Raw genomic sequence first — 11,478 nt, forward strand, 5'->3', positions numbered from 1 at the left:
ATTACTTGAAATCTCTTACACTTAACCTTCAATTAGATGCACAACGGTATGTGCAGAAAATATTTGATTCGTAGTACGCTGAATAAAATTTACAGTGAAGTTCTACACGTTGTTAATTATGACAAACTTCATTTTATCATGGAAGTCATGATCATATGTAGAAGCGAAGGAGATGGCAAAATCTCTACTTCATTCTTACAAAATGCTTATGAATCATACCAAAAACTAAATATAACATGAAGTAAGAAACTCAAGATTGGTGTCTAAGGTTGTTTATCACATCCTTTGAGCTTGCGAGATGTAAAATTGACAGATCACTTGGAGATCATATATTCTAGCTGAAGAACTTATGCATCTATCAGTTTTAGGACACGATTACTGAGATTAACATACGAAATATGAGAAAGAAAAAGAGGAAATCATTTCATATTTCCACTGAGGACATCCGAATGGAAAATCAAGGACTATACCTCCTTGATGAGCTTCCTTGGGAGATTGAATCTTCATGGCGCATCCGGTGTTGCTCGAATCGGTCAGACAGGCTTAGCAAGTCCGGAGGCTGATGACTTCTATCCTCCCTTGGTGTATAATAAACAGAAGGTACTTCTTTCCAGATGAAATAACACCTCTTCTTTAGCTGCCCTTTAACTTCATCAGGTAACTGCAACTGACGCCACCAGGGTTCTTGGCATTCAATGTTTCTTAAATGCTGTGCATTGTACATCCCTCTCGACCAAGTATTTAGCTTGAAGCAATCAATGATCTCTATTTTCTGTAAGGAACGCCAATCTAGCGAGTCATTCTTACATATGCTTTCCAGAAGTGGAAGATTCACGAGCTCCAGAATCTCCAATTTTGGCAGGAAGCCAGTAAGGTTGAGCAATTCTCCATTGGGCTCCATGGTTTCTATCACCTCTTCAATCCCCAAACAATCTTGAATCTTCAGATGCTTGAGATTCTCCAAATTTTTAACCATTCCAAGTGAAATAAGCTTCTTCAACTTGCTACACTCAAGAACTATTATGCTTGTCAATTTGGAGAAGCTTTGGGTACCGACAGAACCATCCAATATGCAGCACAAACTCTTGAGGTTAACCAGATGTAGCTTCTCAAGGAATCGAAATACACTGCTAGCAGCATCAGTGCCACAACTGATGATGGAGCTGATCTGATCACAATCTTCTACTACACAAACTTCCAACGACTCCATACAGTCAATTCCAATGTCTGATAAACTTGTAGTGTCTTGGTTGCCAATCAATTCAAAAGCATTGGACCTTCTGAGAACCTTTCGAATTGCTTCACAACAGACATTTTCACCTGCAGAAAATCTCAGGTGCCGTTCAGCTGGTCCTCTAGAACTATGTAACCCCTTGTTATGGTTTTCCCCATTTGAGCCAACTATGATTCTGAATGCTCTGAAACTGTTATCTTGCCGATATCTCCTTGTATTTTTCCAGGAGCGACTTTCATCTATGAAAGTAGTGAGGAATTCTACTTTTGGGAAGTAGATGAAAAGTGTAGTCAGACTTTCTAAGTTTGTGATCTCTTCGACAACACTTGTGACAACGTCATTCCAGCTTTGTTCTCTAGGATCGACAATGATGGTCAATTCTTCAAGATGATAAAGTAGGCCAATCACATTATGGGGAATAATCTGTCGTGGCTGATTATCTTCATTATTATGATCCCCGCTATAGCTTGCTATGAGAGGATTGTAAACAAAGGAAACTCTCAGGCACCTCAGTTTTACTAACAGTGCAACTTCAGTTGGCAAGCTCTGCAGGCCTGTGTCTCGGATGTCAAGAATCTCGAGATTGGCAAGTTTTCCAAGATCTTCGGATAGTGAAACCAAATGCCGGCACTCATTGAGATACAAGGATTTCAGTTTAACTAACTTGGTGATAGATGATGGTAGTGATTCTATTTTGGTGTGATGGAGATCAAGAACTCTGAGCTGCACCATGGAAGCAAAAAAAGAATCATCAATTGTGTCCAGCTCTTCATTTCTCTGGAGCAATAGTGTTGTGGTAGTCGGACACTCAGGGCATTCTGGCAAGGACTTGAATCCGTTGCACATTAGCGAGATCCTTTTCGCGCCTATCCAATGTTCCTTTTCTGGTGGATTAAACAATTTTTCTTCTCCTCTCACAAGTAAGCTGCTGCTACTGCTGCCTTCTTCTTGTGGGTAGGTAAATGTCAGTGCAATCTTCCTAAAAGGAGTAGGCATGGTGAGAAAATTTGACCTGGAACACCACTCAAATAGACAAGCTTTTGTAAGTTCTTGCAGGATTTTGTGTCCTCTGTCTCGAAATAGCCTTAATTGTTGGACATTAGTGTCTGCTCCATTTAGCTCAGTGGCAGGAATAAATTGCTCAGATATCCAACATTCGGTTAAGTAATCCTTGTCAATTTGATAATCTGGTGCAAATAATGCCCCGTAAAGTAAGCACTTCCTGAAATCATCCCCAGGTAGATTCTTGTAAGAGAAATCAAAAGCCTTGAAGAGTTCCTCAAATTGATCACCAAAGTTCTTGGGAGATTGCAACTCCCTCAATGTATTATGCCAAATGGCCTCCGGCTGATCTTTTAAACTTCTGGCAATAGTTTTGATTGCAAGTGGGAGACCACCTAGTTGTTTGAGTATTTGCTCTTTTATTCCTTTAAAGTGCGGATGATCTGCAATGTCACCCACAGTTTCCTTGAACAATTCCTCTGCATCACCATCAGACAACTTGCTCACTTTGAATACTCTATGAATATCCATTGCAGCACAGTCAGGTTTGTCACGGGATGCAACAATTACCTTTCCCTTGTGCTTGTGATGAATTCCCACTTCATTGAGATCAATATCTCCAGGACATTGATCGAGAAGCAATAAATAGTCAAGTTTCTCCAGGGCCATGGATATTTTGTGTGCAACATGTGCTGTCCTGTCCATGTGTTGATCCTCTAGCTTTAACCTTGCCAAAATATCTGATTGAATGTTCTTGACAGCACCTTCTTTCTGAACTTTCACCCATATAATGGGATTGAGTTTACCCAGTTGGTATGCTTTGTCATTCAGGTGCATTAAGATACGGGTTTTTCCTACTCCTGCCATTCCCCATATGCCAATCCTCCTCACCTCTTTATCTCCCAGGCACTTCAGCAGCTCTTCTACCGTCTCAGACATTGATTTAGGGATATGATCTCCATCTCCACCAAGCATTATTTCCCCTGGCTCGAATTGCTTCTCCCTCAATGCATTCTGCAAGTCAATGTCAGCTTTTAACTTTTTCAGCTCATCCGTTTTCTCCATTAGATCTTCGCTGAGCTTCATAAGCTTATAGAATGGCCACATCCCGCAAAGGCACTTATGGATATGAAGATATTTGTTTTTCAGTTCTTGGACTTCTCTTTCCCTCTCCTTTACCAGCTCAAGCCAAGTATTGGCAGTTTCGGTTGGCTCCATATCAATACTGTTCCTGGCAATTGCATACTCCAAATCTGATTTGGTAGCATGAACCAATCTCTCTTCGTTTTCGAGTTTATCCAAGTTCTGCTTAATCTTCTTCACTTTATCATATTTGTCTTTCAAACACGTGCTTGCATCTTTAATGGCTTGAACACCAGGCGCTATTACGGCCCCAATAATGTTTGGTAAACAGGACGGCATCCTGAAAAATTAATTGTTAAAGAGAGAATTCAATTTTGAGTTAGGCATGTATAAATTTTAAGTTGAAATAGCACATAATGGATGTCAGAAATTTCTAATGTGCTTATTAAACCTGTCAAATCTTTTATGGAACCAAAATAATCCCATTTAAATAGTTTCAAAATTTTCGAAGCTAATTTCTCTTAAGTTGGAAATTTAGTACACCAACATAACTCCATCAGAAGAAAGACGTCACTTACAGCTCTGGTTCAACAATTCCTGATGACTAACAATATCACATACAACTCGGAAAAAAAAAAAAAGAAAGAAAGTTTGTTTCGAAGATGCTAATAAGAATGAGAATTCTAATTTCATTGGGTGACTGTATAAATCCAGTTTATTTAACTCTTTTTTTTTTTTTCATTTCTAGCCTACAGTGGAAAGAAAAATATACATGTCCAAAACCCACAATATTGAGCATGTGCCTACAGTTCCACTATCTTTTAACTTCCTCTACATGCCAATCGGTCTTTCTAGCAGTGGAAACAAAGGGTTTGGGATAGGTACACAGTTGCGGTTTTGATTAGAGGTGCCAAAATGGGCGATTTGGGCGGGTTTAGGTTGGGTAAAATGGATAATAGGTATAAGTGAGTGAACCCATTTATACCAATTTAATTAGATAGGTATAAATGGGTAAATCAAAAAATAAATTGGGCAACTCAATTACCCATTTATAACCTATTTATTTTAACTTTTTGTAAATTCATTTTTACAAACTAAGTTATCAATTTATATCATCCTTTGCACCCATCATTAGTTTTAAATATTTACTTATAATGCTCAATAAGCCTAATTATTAATTTTTTTTCATCCGTACTCTATGTCGCAAATTTACATACTATTTAATAATTAAACAATAAGAATATAAAAATTTGAACTAAGTACTATAAAAGGTAATATAAAAACTTAATCCAAAAATTTTGAATCTCTAGCATTTTTTTGTGTGTAAATTTAAAATTTCATTTTGGAAAAGTAAGAAAAGAGGATAAAACTTGTCATAAATTGGTAATGTTGAGAAATGAGCAAGCTAACAAACTAAGAGAAAATAAAATGATACGATAAAACCAACAAATAATAATAATAATGAAACAAAAGTAGTTAATATCATGGCAAAATGAAAAATTTGAAAAAAAAAATGGGTGGGGGGAAGAGAAGAGGTTTGGAGGAAAACAATTCTAAATGGGTTAATTGGATTTGATGGGTATACCCATATGTAAAAATTTAAGATACCCATACCCATCTATTCATGGACGGGTACGGGCAAATTTAATTAAATGGGTTTGTTTGACAGCTATAGTTTTGATGTAGTTGTATGAATGTTATATTATTTAATGTAGGCTAATATTACTTTGTTGTACACATAGATTTTGTTCATATACACTAACTTAATATACGAATACAATCACAACTGTGAACATGTTATCAATTTCTGAAAGAATTACAGCAAACGCACCATTTGTATGAAAATTCTGCTCCAATCCCGTGGCTGAACAAGGACTGAATAGAAGGTGGGACCAGCAATGGCACTAAAGAGAATTTTTGGGTGCCAACTATACCAAATTAAATTGAAAGGGACTTAAATCTGCACCTGTCCACCTTAAGAAAATAGTTTGATGGATTTGACGATCTACAGATTCTACACCCTCCACCTTCAGTTCATACGTTCAGTGAATTGATGATCTCATAAAACTTGTAACTTTAGTATGTAGAAATTTAGCTTTTCTTGATTTTATGTGTGACATAATTTTAGAAGAAACCAAAAAGGAAGATATGACAGTTTTTACAGGTTAGTGGAAGTATCCGAACTTTCTGTTTCTTCACTCGCGATGTAATAACACTACTGTGTACGGACAACTTGACGGCAACTAGTAATATGACAAAAAGTCATTCAAGAAAGAAAACAAACATTCCTATGGAACCAAGTTATTGACTTTGAGGGCTAGCAATGATTAAGGTTTCTCAGAACAGGGAAAAAAAAGAATATTAGCAAATTTGGTCAACCTGACGAACAAAAGAATTCGAGTACTACAACTCATCTTCTATGTCTTGAACAAACTAAAATGCTTGAGGATTATGCATACCATACAAGAAGTTATGATCAAAGCAGCAGTAATCAATCAAGGGGACAAAGTGATTATATAGACCACTTTCAAGTAGAAGCAACAGGGAGCAGAATTTCATGGCTCTATTTGATGACAAAGAGATTTGCATGAAGCAGTTGTAATAACCAAAATGCAAAAGAAAACACCAGCTTTGAGGGTTCAAAGATCGAATGCACCTTGACTGCGAGCGGAGAGACAGTTCTGATGATCGGATGGAGAAAAATGGATTTTTCTGTTCCGCCCTTGGAGGATTTCTTCTAGGAAAGGAGAAGAGAGCAAGAGAGAGACTTTGAATTAGTAAAAGTCGTCTTCAATTATTGTGCCAACTCTTCGAGAGAATAAGATTGGTATTAGAATTCTAGGCTTTAATTTCATCTTTGGTAAAACTAGAGTCAGTAGGTGGATTCTTACAGGATTTTATGTTTAAAAAGAGCGAGTTATCGAGATTTCTGTGTTATTATTGGATGGTTATTTAGATCAAAGAGACGATTGCAAAGTTGTTCCCTCTCCGATGACCTGTGCGCCTAAGTAGTCTCCAAAATTTTGGCCTTCACAAATGTGGTTCCCAATGTTTCGAGTTTTGGACAAATTTTGGAAATTAATAAAATAATTTTTTTCAGAATGACTAACATCAAAATTAAATCAACGTTAGTAAAAAAATTTTGACTTTGTATTTTATTTCTTTAATGTTCAGTGTTTCGATCAATATAGTCCATTAAATTTCAAATAATGATATTGAAAGTTTTAAAATGAAATGAGATGTGAAGAAGATTGAATTGAGTCACATGTTAAACTAAGAATTCTAATAATGAAAAATTAAAACGAGCATTAAATATCTTTTCCTTATATTTTTCCCGTCATATGCACTGGTGTTTGTGTGAAATTTTTGTGGGTCAAGTAAAATAAATACATTTGGATTGTATTGAATGGATAATACTGAATTAATAATTAAATATAAAGATGGTTAAATTACTACTTTGTATCATCTTTTATTTTCTATTTTTTTTCCCTTGAACAAGTATTTTTATTCCTGTTGTTATTTAAGATGATAACAATAGTTATTTAAATCCCTAAACGTTTTGCTTCAAATATAACACGAAAGCTTTTTATTATTAGAATTCCTGGTTGTGTATTTTCAAAAGAAAAATTCGTTCAAAACGTCCCTCACATTTTACGAAATCACTTTTGTCGTCCTTCACTTTTAAAAGTGTAATTTTACATCCCTTATAAATTCACATTGATCAAATTTGGTCCCTAACCTAGGTTTCCGACCAGTTTTTCCGGAATTCACCATGTGTTTTGCATGTGATCGTTTTTTAGAGGCAAAATTGTCAAATCAAATTTTACATAATCCAATTCATAGTCTCTCACATTTCATAAAATGAATTGTGTTGTCCCTTACATTTTACAAAATAAATTTTTTCATCCCTCACATTTCACAAAAATGAATTTTTTTCATCCCTCATTGACTATGTGTATAAATAGCATTTTGGGATAATTTCAGATACCTCCCCTGAGGTTTCTGACAGTCTCACTCTCCTCCCTTGTGGTTTCAAAAATATCACAAACCTCCCCTGTCAGAATTTAGGTCCCATTTCTTACATCATCATGGCCAAAAAGACTTCAATACCCTCACAAGTCAGCTAATATTTCGTGATTATCAGGACAAATACATTCCAACTCACGTAATTATTTTTTTCTGTGCTATATCTAATCTCCCTTATATATATATATATATATATATATATATATATATTGTTAAATAACTAACACCTAACATGATATATATTTTTTTAACACCTAACAATTCCAAATTTATGCGTACCATTACACTACTTTTAATAGATATACATGGTCAAGTAACTAACATCTAACATAATATATATATTTGTAAACTGATTATACCTCATAAATCACCCCGTGTAAGGTATTTATAAGCAAATTAGTATTAGTCATATAGATAAAATTACATACCCACTGCAGCTTGTAAGGAGATGCACAAGTGGGTCAAAGTACCAATAACCATTCCAAATGTATACATACCATTGCACTAAGCATATTGTTGCGATGACTAATTGCAATATGCATGTGAACAAATAACTGTATGTTCAACAATTTCTATGCATCGTACTTGGTCGATAACACGGTGTACATTATTTCAATCAGATTGTACATTCACTAAGTATTTATATACATGCTACTTATTGAAGTAAACTATCTCTTCACTAAATATTTAATGCACTCTCATAAGCACTAATAGTTGATTTAATACCCCTTTTTTCTAATTTATTTTTTATTTTTATTAGTTTTCATTATTTCACTAATATAACTTGTACACTTACCTCATGGGCATTTATGGAAACAAAATTCCCTCTCTTTCCTGAAAACACTTTTTTATGTTCACTTTTGACATCATGGGCTGATTTTGTTACAAAATTCTAAACCTCAAGGGAGATTTGTGATATTTTTGAAACCACAGGGGAGGAGAGTGAGACTGTCAGAAACCTCAGGAGAGGTTTCTGAAATTATCCCTAGCATTTTTTTAAACCCATATATATATATATATATATATCTATTTGATTTCACCTGAACAGTACGAATAGCATGTAATATATTTGTGGTTGATTTCACCTAATTAAATAGGCTAATTATAGTTATACACATGCTATTCAATAGATATATATATATGGGTTTAAAACTAACGATTTTGTTTTAAACCCATGTATATATCTATTTGATTTCACCATATGAACCTATTTAATATTTGTGGCCTTTTCTCTGTTAGTAATAATTCAGTTATTGAGTTGTACAAAAAGGTCATCTAATTAATGGGTTCTAATTCAAATTCTATAATCATGCTAACAAATTGTAGTTTAAATCTGAAGTTTGTAGTCACCACCTTTAAGACTAACTGTTGTATTACTTCTATCCAAATTTAATTCGATATAAACACTTGATGATATTTAGGATTAATGTATTTTTTGTATTCACTTTCCGAGTAAAAAGAAATGAACATGAGTGAAAAACTAATAATTTTTTTTAAACCTATGTATATATCTATTTGATTTCACCTGAACAATACAAATAGCATATAATATATCTCTATTTGATTCGCTAGAACAGGCAAAATCAAATAGAAATATATTACATGCCATTCATACTATTTCGGTGAAATCAAATAGATATATACATGGGTTTAAAAAAAACTATTCATACATATGATCAACGAGGGATAAAAATATTCATTTTGTAAAATGTGAGGAATGCAAAAATTCATTTTGTGAAATGTGAGAAATGAAAAAATTCATTTTATGAAATGTGAGGGACTACGGATCGAATTATGTAAATTTTGATTTGACAATTTTATCTTTCAAAAATGATCACGTGCAAGAGATGCAGTGGATTCCGAGAAAAAACTAGTCAAAAACTTAGGTAGGGACTAAATTTGACAAATTTGCATTTGTAAGGGATTTAAAATTACACTTTTAAAAGTGATTGATGAAAAAAGTCATTTTGCAAAATGTGAGGGATGTTTTGAACGATTTTTCCTTTCAAAATATATACTTTTCGTTGTATTAAAAAGAAAGATCGGAAGAATATGAAATCAAACAAATAGTTTGATTATTTTCGTTTCGAGTATAATCTAAATGAAAGAAATTAGCATTAACAAGAAAAGAAAGGAGTCAACAGTTCCCGTTATTAGCATTAGTTAGGGCAAATTATCCGTTTGGCCTTTGAACTTTTAGTTTGGGTAAAATTAAGCCCTCGAACTATTTGTAGTCAATTTTCAGCTCTTGAACTTGTAAAATTGGGAATCCGTAGCCCTTTTGGCCAATTTATTCGGTTTTGCAACCGGAAAAGCCAAATCACACGAATTTGCAGCATCACCACAGTACATTCACCCCCATTTGCAGCATCCCAGCAAAGACTCCACCACTTTTTTTCTCTTTAAGCATCATTATTACAGCAACCAACCAACTCACCACAAGTACCTTTGTAAGAAACTTATTCAACCATTTCTACTACCGTAGATGCTTCTCTGTTTCTCTTAATTTTGCCTTCAACTTAGCAGCTTTTGCCTCGGATCTTGATGTTGCAGCTTCAAATTCCTTTTTTTGTTTTTGTGTTGTATTGATCCTCCTTAAAAGGCTCCGTATCAACTCAATAGAATGGCGACACATCTCCTCGTCAATCCAATCCCAATACCCATAACCATCAACTAATTGTGAGCAAACAACGTACCTTCTCCTTGGGTTTCTATCAATCCACGAAATAATCATCTTTGTGACTTTACCGCAGGGACAAATAGGAAGCAGAGAGCTACGAAATTTGCGCATTTTTGCTTGTTTCGTGGCACACTTCTCTTCCTTCCCTCTGCATTTCGTTTGTTGAGATCTATTAGCGATTTGGGTTGGGGAAAGGGAAGAAGATGGAGTTGTTCACTTTTTGCTTATTTTTATGTGGACAAAAAGGCCCTTCTTTAAAGCATATTGCCATTCGTGTGATTTGCTTTCTGGTTGTAAAATTGGATAAACTAGCTAAAAGGGTCATGGGTTCCAAATTTTACAAGTTCGAGGGCTAAAAGTTAACTACAAATAGTTAGAGGGTTTAATTTTACCTAAACTAAAAGTTCAAGGGCCAAATAGATAATTTGCCATGTTAGTTATTATCACGTGAATGAATGTGTTAAGCTATACTCTGCGAGTTTGATTAGTTATGTAATCATCGTATCATGATGAGTCAATTACTAAAAACGAATGGTTATAAACTGACAAAATTAATAGTTACAAAATATAAAGAATGAGCTAGAGAGATTATTCGAAGTCTCTAAATATTTAGGGAGGAGAAAGAAGCGACATGACAAAATAAAGGAGAACACATACTTGCACACATAAATAAATGAATATATATATATATATATAAATGTATATGTATATGATTGTACGTGTGCGCACACACACACATAAATACATACATATATATATATGTACATATGCACATATATATACATATGTATGTATGTATGTATGTATGTGGATGTGTGCGTGTATATATATACATATATGTATATATGTATATATTTGTACGTGTGATATATATATATGTACATTTTGAGAAACTTGAAGTACAGAAACCTGTATATGTTTGTACGTGCGCGCATACGCACACACACATATATATATGTACATACGCACATATATATATATATATATATATACATATGTATGTATACACACACATATATGTATGTATGTATGTGGACGTGTGTGTGTATATATATACATACATATATTTATATATACATATATATATGTATATGTATATGTTTGTACGTGTGCACACACGCACACAAATATACATATGTATGTATACACACACATGTATGTATGTATGTATGTGGATGTGTGTGTATATATATATGCATACATATATTTATATATACATATATACATACACACACACACACACACATATATATGTATGTATGTATGTATATATGCTTGGACCATGTTCAAGACCTGAGCCGCCATATTGTGGGACCTTTCTACCAAAATATTAGAATTGCTTAATTCCATAGGGAATTTCACCAATTTGGTCCCTAAACATTTTCACTTAAATCAATTTCGCCCTTCATTAAATATTTTATCTAATTTAGTCCCTGAACTAGTTTTTTACTTT

The 11,478-nt window shown here is 34.1% G+C and overlaps 1 protein-coding gene across 1 annotated transcript; it reads right to left on the minus strand.

Annotated features, from left to right (window-relative positions):
- Positions 1-457: 457 nt before the first annotated feature.
- LOC113766681 (disease resistance protein At4g27190-like) lies at positions 458-3,658 on the minus strand. The gene has a single exon (XM_027310846.1). It carries the CDS (start codon positions 3,656-3,658, stop codon positions 458-460), a length of 3,201 nt encoding a protein of 1,066 aa, XP_027166647.1.
- Positions 3,659-11,478: the final 7,820 nt, after the last annotated feature.

Source organism: Coffea eugenioides, chromosome 3 (assembly GCF_003713205.1).
Source record: "Coffea eugenioides isolate CCC68of chromosome 3, Ceug_1.0, whole genome shotgun sequence".
NCBI lineage: Eukaryota > Viridiplantae > Streptophyta > Magnoliopsida > Gentianales > Rubiaceae > Coffea > Coffea eugenioides.

Excerpts from the sequence above, each read along its gene's own strand:
- LOC113766681 (XM_027310846.1), bottom strand. The coding sequence starts at position 3,658 with ATGCCGTCCTGTTTACCAAACATTATTGGGGCCGTAATAGCGCCTGGT.